Below are 23720 nucleotides of genomic sequence, written 5' to 3' on the forward strand. Positions count from 1 at the left end.
CCTATAAAGAGGACCTGTTATGGCCCTTGCTATCACAAGGAATGTTGTCCATCCCCTGTGAAAGCCAAAATGACCATAAAAAATGTAAAGATACAATGTAAGATTTTTTTTATTTGTAATTAATAAAATACAATTGAAAAGAAATGTAAACTGCCCCCTGCTCCTTCATGCTTACTAATTGCAAACATGTTTTGGCTTCACACGCATATGTAAACGGCAACAAAGCTGCATTTCACTTCAGGTCAGGGGTGGGGGCAAGGGCATGGTTTAAGGGGGCCCTGTCAGGTAGGCTGTACGGGGCCCCATGATTTCTAACAGCGGCCCTGGACACCAACATCTCTTTTAATGTAGAGTCCATTACAGGTTGATTGCATGTGGGGAATGCTGCAATGGCATCCTGGAACTCTTTTTTTTTTTTTTTTATAAATTCTTTTTATTTGTTTTAAAAGAAAAAGTACAGAACATAGCCTCGGGGCATTCCCCGGCTCAAACAATACAACACAACAGGTAAGGCAGAACACCTAAAAAACTATCCGCCTAACCCAAAGAACATACAACCAAACCCCATAGCTTGCTGCTAAGATTGACAGGAGCAATGTAAGTCTCAGTAATTAACATTAAGCGTAATGATGCACTATAGGCAGTCTACCAACAGAGATCTACAAGTGGGCGTCAATCAGATACACAGGCATCCCAAACGCTACCCTAGATGACATCCTGGAACTCTAGAGTGTCATCTAATGCAGTGCAGCCGTTCTCCCTTCCTGTGTCAGCCTGTGTAGGATCTGTTTCTCTCTGTTTAGCTTTGACAGGGCTGTTTGAGCATGAGAATGACTGTGATCCTGCTTGCATTAGACTGCCTCTAGCCTGAGAGTGATGTCTTATTGTCCCTCCTAATTCAGCTGCCTGATTCTATGATGAGGAAGAGCTTCACTCGCCGCCAGCGCCATTTTGGTGGCCTAAGCGGCCAGCAGATGTATAAAAATCAGTCATCTTACCGGGACCTCTCCTTTTTCTTTGCATGATCGGGATGGTCTCTGAACCTGTTAGACTGCAAAACCACCGTTTTTTTGTGCCTCCTCTGTGATTCCGTTCTGAGGATCCGTGTGGCTGAGAGCTAATCTCCTATGTGGCCATACTCCTCGCTCACGGGCTCCGCCCCTGGTCCATTTAATTCTGAGTGAGGGCAGGTGATGCGGGACGGGCAGTGAGAGATGATGCCATCTCGGTGCTCCCCGCTGCACCTTGCTCTGACATTGAAGTTGCCCAGCTGTGAGGGTGGAAGAGCGGTGATGCGGGGCGGGTGGAGAGAGATGATGTAATCTTTGCTCGCCTGCCCACTTGCTTCTCTCATCAACCCACCCGCCGCACCTGTTGCCTGGCTGCAGAGAGGCCATGGCCAGCTGGTTAGTAAGGTACCCCTATGGCAAGAGAATCGGGGCTATAGCCTCAATAGCCACCCCCTAGTGATGCCACCGACTGTAGGGATGGCATTGGACCAGGTGATGAGCGGTGCCTGGTTTCCTCTAGACATGACGCTTACCATTCAGGCCAAAGAGTTCAATCTTTGTTTCATCAGACCAGAGAATTTTGTTTCTCATGGTCTGAGAGTCCTTCAGGTGCATTTTGGAAAATGCATGGTCTGGCCACTCTACCATACAGACCATGCTCTGACATGCACGGTTAACTGTGGGACCTTTATATAGACAGGTGTGTGCTTTTCCAAATCATGTCAAATCAACTGAATTTACCACAGGTGGACTCCAATCAAGTTCTAGAACCATCTCAAGGATGATCAGTGGAAACAGGATGCACCTGAGCTCGATTTTGAGTGTCATGGCAAAGGTTGTGAATACTCATGTACAAAAGTGATGTGAGAGAGAGAGAGAGAGAGAGAGAGATAAAATGTACCTAAGGGAGTTTCTGAAGGTCAATGATTGGTCTGCTGAGCTGGCCTTGGACACCATCCTAGAAACGTTCCTCTAGTGACCTTGGTATGTTATTATTAACACTGGCTTCTCTTAATCTTCAGAAGATTTTCTGATAAAACTACTGAGAATCTTTTTTCACTTTACTATGACTCTACTATGTATACATATTTAAAGAGAGAAATTCTATTTGTCTCGACCCTGGACCCAAAGCCAAATTCTTCCAGCAAACTTTAACCTCGTTCAAGATGAGAACAAATATTTGTTGAGTAGAGGCCATCGTTTCTGACGTCACAGATGTCAAGAGTTGGGTTTGACCAGGCAGGATTCAGTGGTAGTTTTTTTTTTGGTTTACCAATTTAAAGAATTATTAACCAGCTCAGTTATGGAAGGTTTTACCCCCTTTCATGACCAGGGCATTTTTGTTTTGCTACTTGTCACTGTGCTACTTTAACTGGCAATTGCGCGGTCGTCAAGTGCCGTACCCAAATGACATTAACATCATTTTTTTCAAATAAATACGGCTTTCTTTTAGTGGTATTTGATCACTGGTGTTTTTTCTTTGCGATAGAAATGAAAAAAAGACCACAAAATTTGAAAGAAAAAAAACAATATTATATCCAAAAAAATCTATTTTTTTTCATAAATTTAGGCCAAAATGTATGCTGCTGCATGTCTTTGGTTAATAAGTGTTTATTAATTGGTTTGTGTGAAAGTTATAGCGTTCACAAACTATGGGATATATTTGGAAATTGATCAAGCCTGAAGTACCGACAGCCTCATCTCATTTTTGGAGGCTCTTAAATTGCCAGGACAGTACAAATATCCCCCAAATGCCCCCTTTTTTTTAAAGCAGTCTGAGGCATTTAGTAAGAGGCATGGTGAGTTTTTTGCAAGTTGCTGTTTTTTATCATTTATTTATTTTTTTTAATAAAAAAAAAAATTAAACTTTTTTTTTTTAACCACTTAAGCCCCGGACCATTTTGCTGGCCAAAGACCAGAGCACTTTTTGCGATTCGGCACTGCGCCGCTTTAACTGACAATTGCATGGTCGTGCGATGTGGCTTCCAAACAAATTGATGTCCTTTTTTTCCCACAAATAGAGCTTTCTTTTGGTGATATTTGATCACCTCTGTGGTTTTTATTTTTTGTGCTTTAAACAAAAAAAATTTTGTAAATTTTGAAAAAAAACGCATTACTTTTTACATTTTGCTGTAATAAATATCCCCCCAAAATATCTAAAAAATGTTTTTTTTCCTCAGTTTAGGCCGATACGTATTCTTCTATATATTTCTGGTAAAAAAAAACTGCAATAAGCGTTTATTGATTGGTTTTGCGCAAAAGTTATAGCGTTTACAAAACAGGGGATCGTTTGATGACATTTTTATTAATAATTTTTTTTATTAGTAATAGCAGCAATCAGCGATTTTGATCGTGACTGCGACATTATGGTGGACAGATTGGACACTTTTGGTGCGATCTTGGGACTATTCACATTTATACAGCAATCAGTGCAATTAAAAATGCATTGATTAATGTGTGAATGCAACTGGCAGTGAAGGGGTTAACCACTAGGTGGCACTGTAGGGGTTAAGTGCGTCCTAGGGAGTGATTCTAACTGTGGGAGGATGGGGCTATGTGTGACACGTCACTGATCACCGCTCCCGAGTCCGCGGGACATGCGGTTGCGCTCACGAAGCTCTCGGCGAGCACCCGCCTGCAACCCGCCTCTTAAAGGGCAACATACAGGTACGTGATTCTGCCTGTACGTGCCCTTCTGCCACAGTATATCTGCATGAGGCGGTCGGGAAGCGGTTAGCATGATTTCACCTCAGCAGCACAGCATCATCATATAACATATTGGGGGTTAATTACTATAGGCAAATCCACTTTTCAATACAAGTGCAAAGTGCACTTGAAATTGCACTGAAAGTGCACTTGGAAGTGCAGTCGCTGTAAATCTGAGGGGTAGATCTGAAATGAGGGGAAGCACTGCTGATTTTATCATCCAATCAAGTGCAAGATAAAAAAAATATTTTACATTTCCTTGCATGTCCCCCTCGGATCTACAGCCACTTTACTTCCAAGTGCACTTTCTGTGTCATTTCAAGTGCACTTTGCACTTGTAGTGAAAAGTGGATTTGCCTTTCGTAAATAACCCCCATTGTCACCACTCAACGATACTGACTGGTGACAATATGTAAAAAAAAAAAAGAAAAAAAATTTAATTTCTTCATTACTCTTCTTACAATACTTCAATACAATACTGACTGGTGTTCAGTACGTTAAAATAAAAAAAATAAAAAAAATAAAAATGAGGAGAGGCACTCACCATGTTTGGAGGAAGAAAAATGCTGACTATGACCCTAAGAACACCATCGCTACAGTCAAGCATGGAGGTGGAAACATTATGCTTTGGGGCCGTTCCTCTGCTAAAGGGACAGGCCAACTTTGCCGCATTGAGGGACCAATGGACGGGACCATGTATTGTAAATTCTTGGATGAGAACCTTCTCCCCTCAGCCAGGACACTGAAGATGGGTCATGGATGGGCCTTTTATCATGACAATGACCCAAAACATACCACCAAGTCAACAAAGGAGTGGCTCAAAAAGAAGCATATTAAGGTCATGGAATGGCCTAGCCAGTCTCTAGACCTTAACCCCATAGCAAATGTATGGAGGGAACTGAAACTTTGAGTTGCCAAGAGACAGCCAAGAAACCTTAAGGATTTCGAGAAGATCTGTAAAGAAGAGTGGACCAAAATCTCTCCTGAGATGTGTGTAAACCTGGTCACCAACTACAAGAAACGTCTGACCTCTGTGCTCGCCAACAAGGGTTTCTTCACCAAGTAACTAAGTCATGCTTTGGGCATCAAATACTTATTTTACTCACTGAACTGCAACTCAATTTATAGCATTTGTTTTATGTGTTTTTTTGTAGATTTTTGGTTGATATTCTGTCTCTATCATTTAAAATACACCTATGATAAAAATTATAGACCTTTAATTTCTTTGTAAGTGGGCAAACTTACAGAACCTGCAGGGGAGCAAATCATTATTTTTCCCCACTATATAAAATTTTTGGTTTTGGTATTAACCCCTTCCTGCCGAGCGTACGCAGATCTGCATACTCGGCTTCCGGGGGTTATACCGGGATGATGCCCGCAGGCATCATTCCAGTACCGTTTTTTCCAGCGGGTGATTGGCTATCCAGCCATAACAATCGAAGCGGCTAAAAGCCGCTCGGCTGTTATGCCGGAGGAGCGGGAGGGGACGTCCCCCCCTCCCGCCGCCTCCCACCACTGTTACCGGTGCTCCCGCTCGATCGGGAGCAGCGATTCAAGATCCGATGCCTCCGGGTGCTGGGGAGGAACTGGAACAAAGCCGTAATCGGCTTCGTTCCAGTATCCTAATAGTAAACACGGAAGCAACGTCATGACGTCACTTCCCGTTTACTCGGCTGCCAATGGCGCTGGTTTTAAAAAAATATACAGTATTCAGAATCGCAGTTTTCGGTGATCTGAATACATTGAAGTGTAAAGGAGGGATCGGGGGTCTTTTAGACCCCCGATCCCTCCATAAAGAGTACCTGTCACCACCTATTACTGTCACAAGGGATGTTTACATTCCTTGTGATAGCAATAAAAGTTAACAAATTTTTTATTTTTTTTAAAAAACAATTTATTCATTTAAAAAAAAAAAATGTTTTAAAGTGCCCGCCATCCCCGCGAGCTTGCGAAGCAAAGAAAATGCATACGGAAGTCGTGCCCATATATGTAAACGGTGTTCAAATCACACATGTGAGGTATCGCTGTGATCGTCAGAGCAAGAGCAATAATTCTAGCACTAGACCTCCTCTGTAACACTAACCTGGTAACCGTAAAAAAAATTGAAAGCGTCGCCTATTGAGATTTTTAGGTACCGTACTTTGTTGTCAATCCAGGGTGCGTGCATTTTTAAAGTTTGACATGTTTGGTATCTATTTACTTGGCATAACATTATCTTTCACATTGTGCAAAAAAATTGGGCTAATTTTACTGTTTCTTTTTTTTTAATAATGAAAGTGTCCCTTTTCCCAAAAAGTTGCGTTTAAAACACCGCTGCACAAATACCGTGTGACATAAAAGATTGCAACAATCGCCATTTTATTCTCTAGAGTCTCTGCTAAAAAAAAATATATAATGTTTGGGGGTTACAAGTAATTTTCTAGCAAAAAATATGGATTTTAACTTGTAAACACCAAATGCCAAAAATAGGCTTAGCCATGAAAGGGTTAATATCGCTTTAAATTTTACTTGTTAAAAAAGGGTTGGTTGGATATACACTTTTATGACTTGGTTTACAACTATAGGCATGACTAAGTACGGGTGCTGGTTCGGCTTGAGAAAACGCGCATATTTGCAGTTGTGCGGGGATGCTAGTAACAATTAAAGGGATTGTAAAGTGAATTTTTTTTTTTTTAAATAACAAACATGTTATACTTACCTCCACTGTGTAGCTCGTTTTGCACAGAGTGGCCCCAAACCTGCTCTTCTGGGGTCCCTCTGCGGCTGTCTCTGCTTCCTCCTGCAGGTGCTTCTCACGTTCATGCGAGCTCCCTCGCATGGTGAGAAGCATCTGTGGGCGTGCTCCCGTGATACAGCCGGCGGCTATAGCCTCTCGCTGTATCACACGGCCCCGCCCCCGGCGCTCCGCGTCAGTGGATGTGATTGACAGCAGCACGAGCCAATGGCTGCGCTGCTTTCCATCCATCCACTCCAGCCAATCAGCGGCCAGGCTGAACGGTGGAAAGGACGTCGGGGGAGGAGCGCGGGACTTTCGAGGGGTGAGGTAAGTAAAACGGGGGGCCTGGGGGCGCCGGGACTGCATTAAGGAGAAAAAACATTTACCTTTACAACCCCTTTAACGGCACCTCCGTGCATCTGCTGAAGTACCGTATACCCTATATACACTCACCGACCACTTTTAGGTATGGGATACACCTGTTCATTTGCTTGGTAACATAAATTGCTAATCATAAAATCACATGGCAGCAACTCAATGTATTTAGGCATCTAGACACATTGAAGATGACTTGCTGAAGTTCAAACCAAACATCATAATGGGGAAGAAAGGGGATTTAAGTGACTTTGAAGGTGGCATGGCTGTTGGTACCAGACAGACTGGTCTGAGTATTTAAAAAAATGCTTATCTACTGGGATTTTCACACAAAACTATCTCTCGGGTTTATAGAGAGTGGTCTGAAAAAGTGAAAATATCCAGTGTGCGGCAGTTGTGTGGTAAATAATGTTTTGTTGCTGTCAGAGGAGAATGGGCAGACTGGTTCAAGATGATAGAAAGGCAACAGTAACTCAAATAACCACTACAGCAGTAGAAGACCACACCAGGTGCCACTCTTGTCAGCTAAGAACAGGAAACTGAGGCTAAAATTCACAAAGGCTCACCAAAATTGCACAATAGAAAATTGGAAAAATGTTGCCTGGTCTGATGAGACTCAATTTCAGCTGCGACATTCAGATGGTGGGGTCAGAATTTGGTGTAAACAACATGAAAGCATGGATCCATCCTGCCTTGTATCAGCGGTTTAGGCTGGTGGCGTAATGGTGTGGGGGATATTTTCTTGGCATACTTTGGACCCCTTAGTACCAATTAAGCATGGTTTAAACCCCACAGCCTACCTGAGTATTGTCGCTGACCATTTCCATCACTTTATGACTACAGTTTCCCCATCTTTTGATGGCTCCTTCCAGCAGGATAATGCACCATGTCACAAAGCTCCAATCATCTCACCACTGGACAATGAGGTCACTGTACTTCAATGGCCTCCACACTCACCACATCTCATCCAATAGAGAACCATTGGGATGTAGTGGAACGGGAGATTGACATTATGGATGTGCAGCCAACAAATCTGCAGCAAATGCGTGACCCTATAATGTCACTATGGAGCAAAATCTCTGAGGAACGTTTCCAACACCTTGTTGTATCTATTCCATGAAGAATGAAGACAAAAGGGTAAAACTAGCAAGGTTCACCTGATCAAGTGGCTGGTTAGTGTAGGTCTATGTGTGTTGGGAAAATGTATGATTTTGCGCGTGTTCCCATCACACAAAGATCTGGACCTAGCCTTACTGGTTGGTTGGTACACGCTTTGGTATACGCTTTGGTATATATGGTTGGTTGGTATACGCTTTGGTATATATGGTTGGTTGGTATATATGGTTGGTATACGCTTTGGAAAGAGTAGGGAAGGGTTAGCTGGCTGCAGCTTCTAATGCACATTTTGAGAAGCTCACAGTGTGCAGTAAAATTAGAGTAGGCTATTTTTAGTATGGAAAGGAAGACTGGAGTTCTGCTTTCAAGTTCCTCTTCATTTGCAAATATTAGGAGAAGCAACATATTTTTACTTCTTAGAATGTTAGGGTGTGGCCATATGGAGGTGGGTGTGAGCGAGTGAGAGGGAGCGAGAGTGAGTGCCCGTGCTCCCTGCCTCCGCCCTGAGATCCGAGGAATGTTAATCGCCTCCCCCTGTTGTGGCTCCGTGTTGAGCGTCTGGTCCGGGAGAGTGTCTATCATCCTCACTCTCTCTCTGTCTGCCGAGGCTGTCGAATTGTGCCGAGATCTGCCGAGATTATCCGAGTAGGGTCTCGTGGATGGCTCGGGATATCGCAAGACCTCGAGAGGAGACCCGAAGCTGAATGACTCCATCCGACGCTGCACGAGGATATGCAGAGGAGGCTCTGTGACCGACCCGGACCGGGATAAGACTACTGACGGTATCCGGTAGAGTATACCAACCCGGTTAATCAATAGACACCCCTTCTCTGGAACTCTGGGGTATGCTGTATAGCCCAGTGGGCTTGCTGGAAGGCAGTGGAGAAACCGGACAGGATCCGTATGTTTAAAGTTTTAAGGACGGTGATTGCAGGCTTGCTAAAACTAGATAGCACGGAAGCACATTGGCGTCCCCTGTTTTGATGGAAAGCCTGCTTTCCCCCCCCTGTTTCTCGAATTTGTATTGCCAGTCGGTGAGAGTCCAGCTCCATAAAATAATCAGTGTATGACCCCGGCATTGTGTGGTTAATAGACTATCCGATCTCTTTTTTCCAAGTGCCCTTAGTCAAAAGAGGGCTTTTTTGTTGGAAAGACTGGTCTTAGTGAGATACGCTATTATACAACTATCCCCTACTGGCTCATTGTCTTCCTTTTTTTTTTTTTTTTTTATGCAAGTGCCACTATGCTTAGCAAAAGAGCTGTGGAGGACATGCCACATGGGGAGGGGAACCAAAAAACGCGTGCTGCCAAGGAAAAATTAAATCAAGCCTCTGTGGCCTCAAAACTTGAGCGCTTTGCACATGCGACTTCTTCAGGCAGGAAAGTACAACATCAACCGCCAGGCCATCTTAAAATGCAGGGAATACTGGGGGATAGGAGAAGTGCGGGTCATTTGGCACCAGATCCTGGTACCCTACCTCTAGGAGGGGGGGTAGGTGAGCTATCTCAGGAGGAAAACAAGATGACCCAAAGATCTGTAGGGGGCGGTGAACCTACCCTACGAGAGATACTGTCGGCGGTCAATGAGTGCAAGAACTCTATCTCTGGCCTTGATAGTCAATTAAGAAATATCCAAAATGAACTGCACTCTATGAGCCAATTATTAAGCAATACCATCGATAGAACAACTGCCCTAGAGGGAAGATTAAGCATGGTGGAAGATGAGCTATCCCCCCTACAGGAAAAAATAGTCGCACTCCAGAAACAAATCATCGCACAAGCATCCAAAATTGACGACATGGACAATAAGAACCGCAGGAATAATGTGCGATTAATTGGCCTTCCAGAGGGAAGCGAGGGTTCTAGCCCCATAACTTTTCTGGAGAACTGGTTTAAGGAATTACTGGGAGATGTCTCCTTCTCCTCGCACTCTTGCATTGAAAGAGCCCACAGAGTTCCTCTTAGATCTCATCTATCAGAGGGACGCTGCAGGCCAATGATATTGAAATTTATTAATTACAACGATCGAATGATTTTGATGCAGAGAGTTAGGGGATTAGGAGACATCTTCTATAGGGGGACTAGAGTATCATTTTATCCAGATTTTTTATCGGATTTACAGAAACAGAGAGCGGAGTTTATTCCTGTTAAGCGCACCTTGCAAAAGTACAAGATAACTTATGCCTTATTGTACCCAGCCTGACTCCGTGTGTCCGCTCTGGGTTCAACATTATTTTTTAATTCTCCGCTGGAGGTTGTGAACTGGCTGGAGGAACATAAGGGGACTCTTTAGCGGTGCTTAGAGTCGGTCTGTATCAGCTCTTGTATTAGCTTTTGTGGGGGGGGGGGTTTTGCTGCTCAGTTTTGTTTTGCTCTGCTTTGTCCCATGTTACCAATGGTTAATAGGGTGGGGTAGGGAGGGGGACGAGTAGATGGACACAATGAATAGACTAGGGATAGGGGCTAACGTATCACGGGTTATTGAGCACTATAGGGTGAATTATATTGCGTATAAAGCTTATGTAAGATGTGGTCATAGTTGAGGTGAGAAGGTGGGGGCGTGGGGAGGGGGGGGTGCGAGGGGGAATGCAAATTTGTGTATAAATATCACTAGAAACACTTTACTTATGAATTCATGTTAATGAATGGATGGGGAGTTATAACGCCACTGTTTGTTACTTGAGAGAGGTGGGTAAAACGATATAATAAATTGATTAGGGAATGGGTAAGCACTATGGGTCATAGAGTACTACGATATCACATGGCGAATTAAACTTTACACAATTCTATATTAGTTGTGGCAAATGAGGTTCTATAGCTGAGTTGGGAGGGGGCGAGATTTGAGGGGGGGGGGTTGGGGTGGGGGTAGGGGGAGTGGGGATATATATATATTCTGAGGGTATACAATATTATAACCACTGAGTTTATGAAGTCATAGCAGCACCTCCCCTTTTTTTTTTTTCTCTTCCCCTCTTCCCCTCCCTCCCTTTTCTATTCTTTTTATAGAGGGGTATAATTGGTGTTATGGAGGGATTATGATCCCACCTTAGAACTTGTGTTAAATGGGTATGGCAGGACTACTTGGGGGGGCGGTGAGCACGGGTACTCTTGAATGGGGTATGATTATACCGGCTACAATTGAGACCCCTAGGGGTTGCTCTGATGGGCAGGGTTGGGAGGGTGGGGGGAGGGGGGTGAGTCTTCGAACACGTTCTGTGGGTATCGGGGCGGTGACGGGGGTGGCGTTGGGGGGGAGGAAGCGGTTCCCTCCCCCCTCGCCTTCTCCCTTCCCTGGGCATATCAACCGCTGGAGTCGATGGGTAGGTGGAATATAATTTCATGGAATGTGAGGGGCCTGGGAGATCCTAAGAAAAGGGGGTCTGTGATGTTGGAGACGGAGGGAAAGGGACCTGGTTTGCTTTTTTTACAGGAAACCCACCTAACCCCAACTACGGCCCTTCAGCTACATAACCGGAAATTCCAGGCATATTACCATTCCTTCTATTCATCGTACTCTCGCGGCGTGAGTGTGCTAGTTTGGAAGGGTACAGATTTTTTATGCAAAGAGTCTCATATTGATGGGGAGGGGAGATTTGTCTTTTTGCATTGCCTGATTGATGGGCAAGAATATGTCTTAGCCAATATTTATATACCCCCTCTCTTTAAGTTAGAGGTTATGTATAAATTTCTTATGTTTAGTTTGGGTAAATTGGGTGTCCCGTGGATATTTTTAATTTTTAATGAAACTATAGATAAGCGCTTGGACAGATTCCCTTGTCCAGCTGGGAATAGAACAGGTCGACTATATGAATTCTTACTAGAAGTCGGACTAAAGGATATCTGGCGCACGCGACACCCCCAGGATAGGCAGTATTCTTGCTTCTCTAGCACCCACCAGACGCTATCAAGAATAGATATGGGTTTGGGGAACAAAGAGGCATCAGGGTTGGTGGCAGATATAGAATACGGGGTACGTGGGATTTCAGATCATTCCCCTCTAGTTATAACCTTGAATACGGGAGAGAGTGTCCCACTGGGAGAGTGGAGAATAAACCCTGCTTGGTTGGAACGAATTGACAGCTCTAACCTCCTAGTGGATCGGATAGGGGAATTTCTCCAGATTAACAGAGGGACAGCGGCGCCCGGAATAGTTTGGGACTCCCTAAAAGCCTTTCTTAGAGGAATACTCATACAGAAAATTGCAGTAACAAGAAGGGAAGCTCGAGAGCAAGAGAAAGAAATTAGAAATGATGTTATCCAGGCTGAGAGAGCGTTTGTGGAGGACCCATCGCCGGGGAAACAACAGGCCTGAGTGGATAGCCAACAGATATATAAAATGGCACTTTTAAAAAAGGTAGAGAATCAACGTATCTTCCAACGCCAATATTATTTTGGCGAAGGAGAGAGGGTGGGTCGAGTTCTTTCCCTACTAGTTCAATCTAATGGCCCCTCTACAGTAATACAGGCAATTAAAACACAGAATGGTGATCTTGTCTCCAGGCCCCCCGAGATTATGAAGGTACTTAATGACTATTATAGAAACCTATATAAATCAACTACACAGGACCACGAGCGTCTGGCCACTAATTTTTTACATCAAACAGCTATTCCTATGCTTTCAGACCAGGATAAATTGAATCTTGACTTACCACTTACTTTGGAAGAATTAAAAAGTGCGATGACTAGTATGCCCAACTATAAATCCCCTGGCCCTGATGGGCTTCCAATAGAAATTTATAAACGATATAGCGAACAGCTGATGTCGGCACTACTGGAAACGTTAAATCATGCATTAGAAGCGGGAGAGCTCCCCGCTTCAATGCTGGAGGCCAATATCACTCTAATTCTAAAAGAGGGGAAGGATCAACAAGAGGTTTCGTCATATCGGCCGATATCCCTGTTATGTTCAGACGTAAAAATTCTAGCCAAGGTCCTAGCAACTCGTCTAAATAACTATATTCATAAATTAATACATCCAGATCAGTCCGGGTTTATCCCGGGCAGAACAACCAATACTAACATCAGGAGGTTTTTTTTTTAAATCTACAAATACCTAGAGACAATGATGGCCCAGGCGCAATATTAGCTTTAGACGCTACTAAAGCCTTTGATAGCCTGGAGTGGGGTTATCTTTGGGGCGTATTGGAACGCTTTGGCTTTGGCCCCTTATTTATCCAATGGGTAAAGTTACTCTATAGGGGACCTAGGGCAAAGATTAAAATGGGGACCCTATTTTCCGATACATTTCATTTAGAAAGGGGTACGAGGCAGGGGTGCCCGTTGTCTCCCCTCCTGTTCGTGCTGGCTATGGAACCCCTGGCTGTGCTGGCGAGATCGCGCCCGGACATCCAGGGATTCCGGCGCGGACCGGAGGAGGAGAAGATGGCCTTATTTGCAGACGATGTCCTGTTTTTTATTGGTGATACGGGCTCTACTCTGAACAACGTAGTGCAGTTGATGGAGGAATTTGGGCAACAATCAGGTTTGGTCATTAACTGGAGCAAATCAGCCCTTATGCCATTGTCGGGGTCTGGAGACTCAACATCGCCTACAGTTTCGGGATTAGAAGTGGTGCCCAAGCTAAAATACTTGGGTGTCTGGATTTCTAGAGATATAAATCAGTATGTTGAGGAGAACCTGGTACCATTATTGGCGAAATTGAAGCAGAAGGTTAATAACTGGTGTCGTCTCCCCCTGTCCGTGGCGGGACGCTGCAACTTAGTAAAAATGATTTGGCAGCCACAGATTTTATACATTCTCCATAATTCCCCAATCTGGATTAACCAGAAGTGGTTTAACAGATTGGAGATACTGATTTGTGAATTAATATGGAAGAAGAGACAGCCTCGGATTCGGCTGCAGACATTGCAGCTCCCTGCAGAAAAGGGAGGAGTAGCGATACCACATCCAAGAACATACTTTCTGTCAGCCCAGCTCCAGCATTTAACCGGGGCTGGACTTGAAGGGGGTGGTTGTCCAAACCATAAATTGATGATCGACAAAGCATATCATAAAACATTAGCTGAAGTTTTGGAGGCCAACTCATTTGCTTGTAAATGCCCTACTAATGCTCTGGTGAGGAAAGTATGGCAGATAGCCAAGCAACTCCTGGGCTATGAGGGAGTAACTGAGTATACCCCCTTATGGAACAACGGAGAATTGGCTGAATTAAATAGCATAGATAGGTCCCTGGAGTGGGAGAGGAGGGGGATCAGCAGGTTAGTGCATCTCTACCAGGGGAACCTTATGAAATCTTTTGAAGATCTTCGGCAGGAATTTGGTATCTCTAATAAAACGTTTTATATATATCTGCAAGTGAGACATGGGATACAAGCACAGTATGGCACACTTACTATTGAGAGGATGAAGACCCCCCTGCTTCAGGGACTCCTCGATCGAAGACAAACAAAGGGTCAGATTTCTAGGCTATATATAAAACTCAAGGATAAAGTTTTGAAAGGAGAGGGACCCGACAAGAGTAGAAGGGGATGGGTGGCAGACCTGGGACCAATTAGGCAAGAGCAATGGGACGAGACTCTAGCACAGGGGAACCTGGTGTCTATCTCTCCATCGCAGTGCATGTCCCACAAGCTTTTTATATACAGGGCATATTATACCCCTAAAAAAATGTGGAAGATAAGTAGAAAATCTAATGGTGATTGCCCCAGATGTGGGGCACCAGGGGATCTTCTTCATATGGTATGGAAGTGCCCAAAACTGTATCGGTACTGGATAGAAATTGTACATAGAATTAATAGGACTTTTAATACCACCCTGAAACCAGAAGCTAAGACTTGCCTATTAGGGATTATGGAAGGGGGTAGAACTTCTGCTGTAACAAAGATATCCATATTAAGATGCCTGTATCAGGCCAGACGGCTAATTGCGATGAACTGGCAGGCAAAAAGCCCTCCAGTACTACAAGCATGGGTAAATGCCATAAATTCTACAATTTGGTGTGAACGAGCAATGCTTATTAGACAAAATAACCTAAAAAAATTTAAGGCGTTATGGAATCCATGGTTGAGAGATATTGGCTACCCCCTGGATGAGATAGCGGAGGATAAGACTTAACGCGCACTCACTCGGTTTGGGCTTGGTGTGGCTAGGGAGCTTCTTTGATGTTCCTTACTCCTGTCCCCGAAGTGACCTGCCATTCCCCTGCCGGCTAGCCAGAATAGGTCTGGCCGGAGCTAGCAGCACGTGTTCGTAGAATAGGGTTTTGGGGGGGGGGGGGGGAGTTTAGCAGGTGGGTCAGGGACAACTAGTACATCATGTATGAATACGCCTGCGTTGTTAGGTACATTTTTGATGAAAGAATTTGTACTTCTTGTCGTGATATATACTTTTTTTCTATGTTTGGAAAATCACGTTTTATGTAAAAATATCTTTTTCAATCAAAAGCAATTAAAAAAAAAAATAAGAATGTTATTTCAAGATAACGACGTTGTGATTTCTGAGCTTTGAAAAAGCCAAAACCTTGGAAGCGAGAGATTACTCAGAGCAGAGTGCAGGAACATAGTGGTCTGCTGCACTTGTTGGTGGACAGAGAAGATCTCTCTAATCAGCTGAGAGGATGTCAAACTTTCTTATGAAGAATGACATAATGACACAGCTATCATTTATGGTCAGGTCACATGGCACTTCCTGTGCATTTCCTGCCCATTCCCCTGCAGTGTGATTTTTGCCACCCATTCATGTGAATGGGCTGCAAATTGCACCGGAAAGCACAAAAAGTGAAAAACACGCCACACCAAATTGCATTGGTACTGCAGTACTATGCAATCTGTTGCCTGCAAACATACTACATTTGGGGTGCCGTTAACAATGTATTGGCATCCACAGCAGATTACAAAGGCATTGGGTTTTGAATGTACTGTGCAGGAAAGGCGCACGTGACTTGTTATTCTGGCACCGTGCTCTGGGGTACACTGGCCTTTAAAGAGCAATTTTACCACCTTCCTGCTCCCTTTCCCCCCCTCCAACACCTGTATCGTCAGAAGGCTGGTGATCCAGCAGTGTTCTCAACCACTGTGCACTGGCTAGCTGCTGGACTGCAGCTTTGCTCCTCCTGGGCCTTCAGCCAGCTGCAGAACCTCTCACAGTGTTTCCCAGCTCCCATAGTGCCACCCCAATCTCCCTTAATTGCTCACTGTGCTCCCCAGTGCCTCCTGGCCTGCTTTAGAGCCTTCAGCCCCTCAAGGTGTCCCCAACCTCCGAGAGTGTCTCACAGTGCCTCCCAGCGCCTGCAGTGCGCTCCCATCTCCCACATTGCTCCTTTCCAGGAACCTAAGCTCCTAAAAGGTCTATCAGGTCTCCAACATTGCCCCTGCAAAGACTCTAGTTATGCTAACAAAACCTCTGGGGTGCCAAGGTTCACCATCGCTGTCCTAGAGAGATAGACCTGAATACCAATAAATGAATTTGGACTCTTATCTTTTGGTCTGGCACTCCTTCCTTTTATGTAAGAGAGACCTCAGCCCCTTTCTGTAACCCTAATCTCCCTTTGGTGTGCGTTGCTGATGACAGACAATGATATTGTCCAGTGGGCACCCCATTATGTTAGCAGAAAGAAAAAAAATACATCCATAAAAGGAAGGAGTGCCAGACCAAAAGATAAGAGTCCAAATTCATTTATTGGTATTGTTCTAAAAACAGCCAACGTGCTTTGACCCGCTGAAACGCATAGTTTTTTTTTCCCGTACAATATCAATAAATTTATTTGGATTCTTTAATCTTTTATAAATTTATTTGGATTCTTTAATATTTTGGTCTAGTGCTCCTTTCTTTTATGCATGTTTTTTATTTTTTTCAAGCAGAGGTAGTGCGTCAGTCAATAGTAAGGGTTTATTTATAAAAAAAAATAAAAAAATCACTGGATGAATGTCACACACATTCTTGAAAACTGCACAAATTTTGGCTGTAATTTCCATAATATTATTATTATCCCTATAATTGTCAGCTCCATCTAGTGACCAAAAGGTGGCAAGGTGGCATATTTTCCCATGGAAGTATTTTTAGAAAAAGTATACTGTCTTTTGGCCACTAGGTGGTGCACATGGTAATAGGAATTAATCTATTACAGAAATTACGACAGCCTGCACGAATGTGTGTGATATTTGTCCAATGAAGGTTTTCTAATAGACCCCCTTAGTGAATTTAAACCTACTTGGAATAAATCTAGATCTATCAGACAAAAAAGGTAAAAAAAAAAAAAAATCATAATGACACCTTGGTCTTTTTCTGCTGTTGCTCTTCTATGTACAATGCTTTGCATACCACAAAACAGTTAATGTTTAGGTTCTATTTGATTGATGACAGTGATGCAGCATGACCTTGACTTTACTACATAATCTTTGAACCGTGTTAACCCTTTCATATGCAGAAAGATATATTATATAGTATGTGTTAGTATGTGTGTATATATATATATATATATATACTCTCGCAGGCAGTATGAAGCGGTCTCTCTCTCTCTCTCTCTCTCTGTGCAGGCAGTATGAAGCGGTCTCTCTCTGTGCAGGCAGTGTGAAGCGGTCTCTCTCTCTCTCTCTATGCAGGCAGTGTGAAGAGGTCTCTCTCTCTCTATGCAGGCAGCGTGAAGAGGTCTCTCTCTCTCTCTGCAGGAAGCGTGAAGCGGTCTCTCTCTCTCTCTCTCTCTATGCAGGCAGTGTGAAGAGGTCTCTCTCTCTCTCTGCAGGAAGCGTGAAGCGGTCTCTCTCTCTCTCTCTCTCTCTCTCTCTCTCTCTCTCTCTCTCTCTCTCTCTCTCTCTCTCTCTCTCTCTCTCTCTCTCTCTCTCTCTCTCTCTCTATCTCTATCTCTATATATATATATATATATATATATATATATATATATATATATATATATATATATATATATACACCATAAATGTATTAATTATAAACATACATATGAAATATATATATATATATATATATATATATATATATATATCACACAGACATACATATATACACACACATTATCTCAAAAAAGTGAGTAACACCCCTCACATTTTTGTCTTTCATGTGACAACACTGAAGAAATGACACTTGTCTACAATATAAAGTAGTGAGTGTACAGCTTATATAACAGTGTAAATTTGCTGTCCCCTCCAAAATAACTCAACATACAGGCATTCATGTCTAAACCGCTGGCAACAAAAGTCAGTACACCCCCAAGTGAAAATGTCCAAATTGGGCACAATTAGCCATTTTCCCTCCCCGGTGTCATGTGACACGTTAGTGTTACAAGGTCTCAGGTGTGAATATGGAGCAGGTGTGTTAAATTTGGTGTTATCGCTCTCACTCTCTCAGACTGGTCACTAGAAGTTCAACGTGGCACCTCATGGAAAAGAACTTTCTGAGTATCTGAAAAAAAAAGAATTGTTGCCCTACATAAAGATGGTCTAGGCCAGTGATGGCGAACCTTGGCACCCCAGATGTTTTGGAACTACATTTCCCATGATGCTCGTCTACACTGCAGAGTGCATGAGCATCATGGGAAATGACGCCAAGGTTCAACATCACTGGCCTAGGCTATTAGAAGATTGGCAAGACCCTGAAAGTGAGCTGCAGCACGGTGGCTAAGCGTAAATATATACGCTTATATACCGTATATAACGTATATATATATATATATATATATATATATACACACATAATATATATATATATATATATATATATATATATATATATATATATATATATATATATATATATATATATATATATATATATATATATATATATATATATATATATATATATATAGCGATATAACAGGACAGGTTCCACTCAGAACAGGCCTTGCCATGGTCGACCAAAGAAGTTGAGTGCACGTGCTCAGCATCATATCCAGAGGTTGTCTTTGGGAAATAGACGTATGAGTGCTGCCAGCATTGCTGTAGAGGTTGAAGGGGTGGGGGGTCAGCCTGTCAGTGCTCAGACCATACGCCGCACACTGCATCAGATTAGTCTGCATGGCTGTCGTCCCAGAAGGAAGCCTCTTCTAAAGATCATGCACAAGAAAGTCCGCAAACAGTTTGCTGAAGATAAGCAGACTAAGGACATGGATTACTGGAACCATGTCCTGCGATCTGATGAGACCAAGATAAAATTATTTGGTTCAGATGGTGTAAAGCACGTGTGGTGACAACCAGGTGAGGAGTACAAAGACAAGTGTGTCTTGTCTACAGTCAAGCATGGTGGTGGGAAAGTCATGGTCTGGGGCTGCATGGAACTGGGGAGCTACAGTTCATTGAGGGAACCATGAATGTCAACATATACTGTGACATACTGAAGCAGAGCATGATCCTCTTCCTTTGGAGATGGCCACAGGGCAGTATTCCAACATAACAACTCCAAATACACCTCCAAGATGACCATTGCCTTGCTAAAGAAGCTGAGGGTAAAGGTGATGGACTGGCCAAGCATGTCTCCAGACCTAAACCCTATTGAGCATCTGTGGGGCATTCTCAAACGGAAGGTGGAGGAGCGCAAGGTCTCTAACATCCACCAGCTCCGTGATGTCGTCATGGAGGAGTGGAAGAGGACTCCAGTGGCAACCTGTGAAGCTCTGGTGAACTCCATGCCCAAGATAGTTAAGGCAGTGCTGGAAAATAATGGTGGCCACACAAAATATTGACACTTTGGGCCCAATTTGGACATTTTCACTTAGGGGCTTACTCACTTTTGTTGCCAGCGGTTTAGACATTAATGGCTGTGTGTTGAGTTATTTTGAGGGGACAGCAAATTTACATTGTTATACAAGCTGTACACTCACTACTTTACATTGTAGCAAAGTGTAATTTCTTTAGTGGTGTCACATGAAAAGATAGAATAAAATATTTACAAAAATGTGAGGGGTGTACTCACTTTTGTGAGATACTGGGGGTTATTTACGAAAGGCAACTCCACTTTGCACTGCTCTAAATCTAAGGGATACATCTGAAATGAGGGGAAGCTCTGCTGATTTTATCATCCAATCATGTACAAGATTAAATGCTGTGTTTTATTTTCCTCGCAATGTCCCCCTCGGATCTACAGTGGCTTTACTTCCAAGTGCACTTTCAGTGTAAAGTGGATTTTCCTTTAGTGAATAACCCCCACTGTGTCTTAGTCTGTAGTATTCAATATTGACTTGACCCCCCCCCCCCCCCCCTTTGCAGCTAGAACAGCTTCAACTCTTCTGGGAAGGCCGTCTACAAGGTTTAGGAGTGTGTCTATGGGAACGTTTGACCATTCTTCCAGAAACGCATTTGTGAGGTTAGTCACTGATATGGAAGGCCTGGCTCGCAGTCTCTGCTCTAATTTATCCCAAAGGTGTTCTATCAGGTTGAAGTCAGGCCAGTCAAGTTCCTCCACCCCAAACTCGCCCATCCATGTGTCCACTCCGTGATGATGTCCTGTTAGTGATGAAACGCGTAGGGAGGGGGATTGACGCACTGACGTCACCGCTCATGCAGATGTCCCGGAAGTATTGGGCGTTTATCGAGTCCAGCCGGCTCAATTGATATTAGCTGTTTTACATTGGCTTGATGTAAGTGCGCAATCTGTTTTTTTTTTTATTATTAAACTTTATGGTTTTACACTATGGCAAGTTCTATTTTTTATATATGCTGACGTTTTGGATCTGTGCTTGGTTTGAACTGGGGGAGGCTGATCACATTATTCCACTGTTCCAAGAACCCAGGCTGGGGGAGATAGCCATCTGTGCTTTTTGGTTCTCTGTAACAAGGAACCATTAGCTTCTGGTAAGCGGCAGTGTGTACTGTGGTGGAGGCGTTCACAACTCTCACTTTTTGGATTTATTTCACCGTTTTCTTCACCGTGGGAACTACCACTACTACCTCTTTTTGGAATGTTTTTTCTATTGACTTTTCAGCACATGGATTAATTATGATTTAAGTTGATGGATGCATTTATTTAATTCCCTCACTTGGAATTTATCGTTTACACATATTTGGGTGTTTGTGTTCAGATTAGATATTTGGGTTTATATTTATATGTGTATGAATTTTTTGCACATTTTTACACGTTCATTTGTATAATTTTCCTTTGCAATATTTGGGAAATGATTTATTAATTATTATTTTTTTTTGCACTTTTTCTTCTTTAATATTGGGGAGAGTATCCATATATGAATCGCTTTTTGCACACCTTTCAGTATTGGGAGATTATTATTAATTAATTTTTTCGGTTTTTTACAGTTTTCATGTTTAAAGTATTTGTTTATTGATATAATACCTCATCACATTTTTTAGAACAGCCCACTTTCTTTCTTTTTTTCTTGTCCGTGAATGTAGTATAACATTTGGGCATTGCTGCTTGTTTTTGTTTTTCTCGATTTGGTAAGCGCAGTTTTTCCTTTTTCTATATGTGTTTATGGACCTTGCTACCGTGCTTTGTGCACTGGTCCAAATCATTTGGTGGAGGGGGGATTATGGTGTGGGGATATTTTTCAGGGGTTGGTCTTGGCCCCTTCCAGTGAAGTGAACTCTTAAGGTGTCAGCATACCAAGACATTTTGGACAATTTCATGCTCCGAACTTTGTGGGAACAGTTTGGGGATGGCCCCATTCCTGTTCCAACATGACTGCCCACCAGTGCACAAAGCAAGGTCCATAAAGACATGGATGAGCAATTTTGAGGTGGAGGAACTTGACTGGCCTGTACAGAGTCCTGTTCTTAACCCGATAGAACACCTTGCTCAACCCACCTAGAACATCAGTGCCCAACATTGTCGCTTATCAGTGCCCATTAATGCAGCCTATCAGTGCACATCAGTGAAGGAGAAAAATTACCTGTTTGCAAAATTTTATACCCCGTACATGGACACCCTCCTGGCATTTGAAGTCTGCGCTATAGCTGTCCTTTGACTATAGCGCGGATGTCAAGTGGTTACATTTTTTTTTTTTTATATTAGCAAAGGGTTACAAAACACAAAGCATCAAACAAAACACAATTTTTTTTAATAACCCAACTCTTTGAATTTAGCGCTGCTTTATTATTTAAATGATCGGCTTTTATTTATGTAAAACCTTTATCACAAAAAAAAAGCTGTAACTGATTATAAAGTGTAAGCTGGAGTTTGGCTTCAGTTTATTCGTGTTTTTAAATCTGCTAATTCATCTAGCACTCCCCTCCCCCAGACTGACAATGCTATTGTCTGCTGTGCCCCCTGTGCTCATTCCTCCAGAGTGGGGGCGCTCTAATACAGAAGGTGTGTTACTGGCCAATTCTCCAGGTGAAAACAGAGGGGGAAAAAGTCTAAAAAAAGAAAACGAATGCAGCCGCCACATCTAATGATTGGTAATCCGCAATATATTCCATCTTTGGTGTTTGGTTTAATACCACCTTAACTTGATTTAGCTTGTCCCATTGGAGTTTTGGCAACAAAAAAAATCCAAAAAATAAACAGGTGATACTGCCGCCTCCAGAATAGGCTGGTAGAAACTGCCACTTATTTGACCCTTGCCTTAGGGATCATTCCAACTTGCGGCAGCCCTTGCCACCCCTCTGAAATGCAATCCATGGTGGTCTATGCATTAGTACAAGAAAAAAAGCGTTATATTCTGGGATGAATATTTCTGAATTTCTCTTACCCCGAGCTGGATTTGACGTCTAGGCGTCTGGCAGAGGATGAGAAGCTTCTGATGTAGTTAGTAGACAATTTCCACAAAGTGGAATAATTCCTAGGACACACCTTGACGTGAAGACCACCAAGGAGCATCCGTAGAAGTTTCGGAGTGTGGCAAGCCATGTTCTGCAATCAGAAGCTCCAGATACACGGTTAGCTTTGTGTCTGCAACTAAATGGAATTCAAGATATAAGGAGAGCAAGCCCTATGAAAACAGAATCGTCCCACTGCAACCCGCCCACACTCACCAATATCTATGCAAATCACCCTGAGAAGACACAGCCAGACCCTGACTTTTCAACTTTGGTTGGAACTGAATATGTTTTATATACGTAAGCTGCAACAAATTATACTTTTGCTTTGGTGTAGCTTGCTAGCTGTTTATTGCTACTGAGTTCATTTATATTATTATTTTGAGGAGAGTTTTACAAAAAAATACTTAAAAAATGTAATAAAAAAAGCAGGCTGCAGAATAAGAGACTTAAAGTGGTTGTAAACCCTTACAAACCACTTTGACCTACAGGTAAGCCTAGATTAAGGCTTACCTGTAGGTCCAAGAAATATCTCCTAAACCTATATGGTTTAGGAGATATTTGCCCGAAGACAGGCACCGCTGCGCCGTAGACAGCGGCACGCAGGCGCACTGAGCGCGGCATTTCCAACAACGGAGCTGTTGAACGTGCGCATGCGCGGGAGTGACGTCATCGCGGCTCCGCCGAATGACAGCGGCGGAGCTGCGAGACCCCACCGAAAAGATGGATGCGCCGGACTACAGGGGACAGCGGTGACATCGCTGGCTCCTGTGTCAGGTAAGTGACACATAATGGGCTACTATGCGATGCATAGTAGTCCATTATGCTTTGCCTTTGCAGGGAATTAAAGAGGAAGTAAACCCATCAGGGTTTACTTCCTCTTTAATAGTTACATAGTTCTGGTTGAAAAAAGACACTGGTTGATCCAGTTCAACAAAAAAAAAACAACATACTTGGTTCTTTAGCAGGATGTGAATGCAAACTTCTTTGTCTTTAAAAACTATGCACATCCAGTTCCGGAAACAAGGGAATTAATCCTGCATTCTTTGTATATTTATTTATAATTATGTTTAATTTGTATGTAGCACCGTGGCCCTGTGAGATAAGACATTTCGTTCC

General features: G+C 43.1%; 1 protein-coding gene across 1 annotated transcript in view; it reads right to left on the bottom strand.

The window, feature by feature from the left end:
* Positions 1-22748, bottom strand: part of LOC143942677 (adrenodoxin-like) — a 126666-nt gene extending 103918 nt beyond the window's left edge. Inside the window, exon 1 of the mRNA XM_077464089.1 lies at positions 22535-22748. Within this exon, the coding sequence (XP_077320215.1) occupies positions 22535-22692 (158 nt within the window). The 5' untranslated portion in view covers positions 22693-22748. The remainder of the gene's footprint in view (positions 1-22534) is intronic.
* Between the last annotated feature and the right edge of the window lie 972 nt (positions 22749-23720).

This window comes from Lithobates pipiens, unplaced genomic scaffold (assembly GCF_037356315.1).
Source record: "Lithobates pipiens isolate NorthernLeopardFrog02 unplaced genomic scaffold, aLitPip1_a1.2 Scaffold_1, whole genome shotgun sequence".
NCBI lineage: Eukaryota > Metazoa > Chordata > Amphibia > Anura > Ranidae > Lithobates > Lithobates pipiens.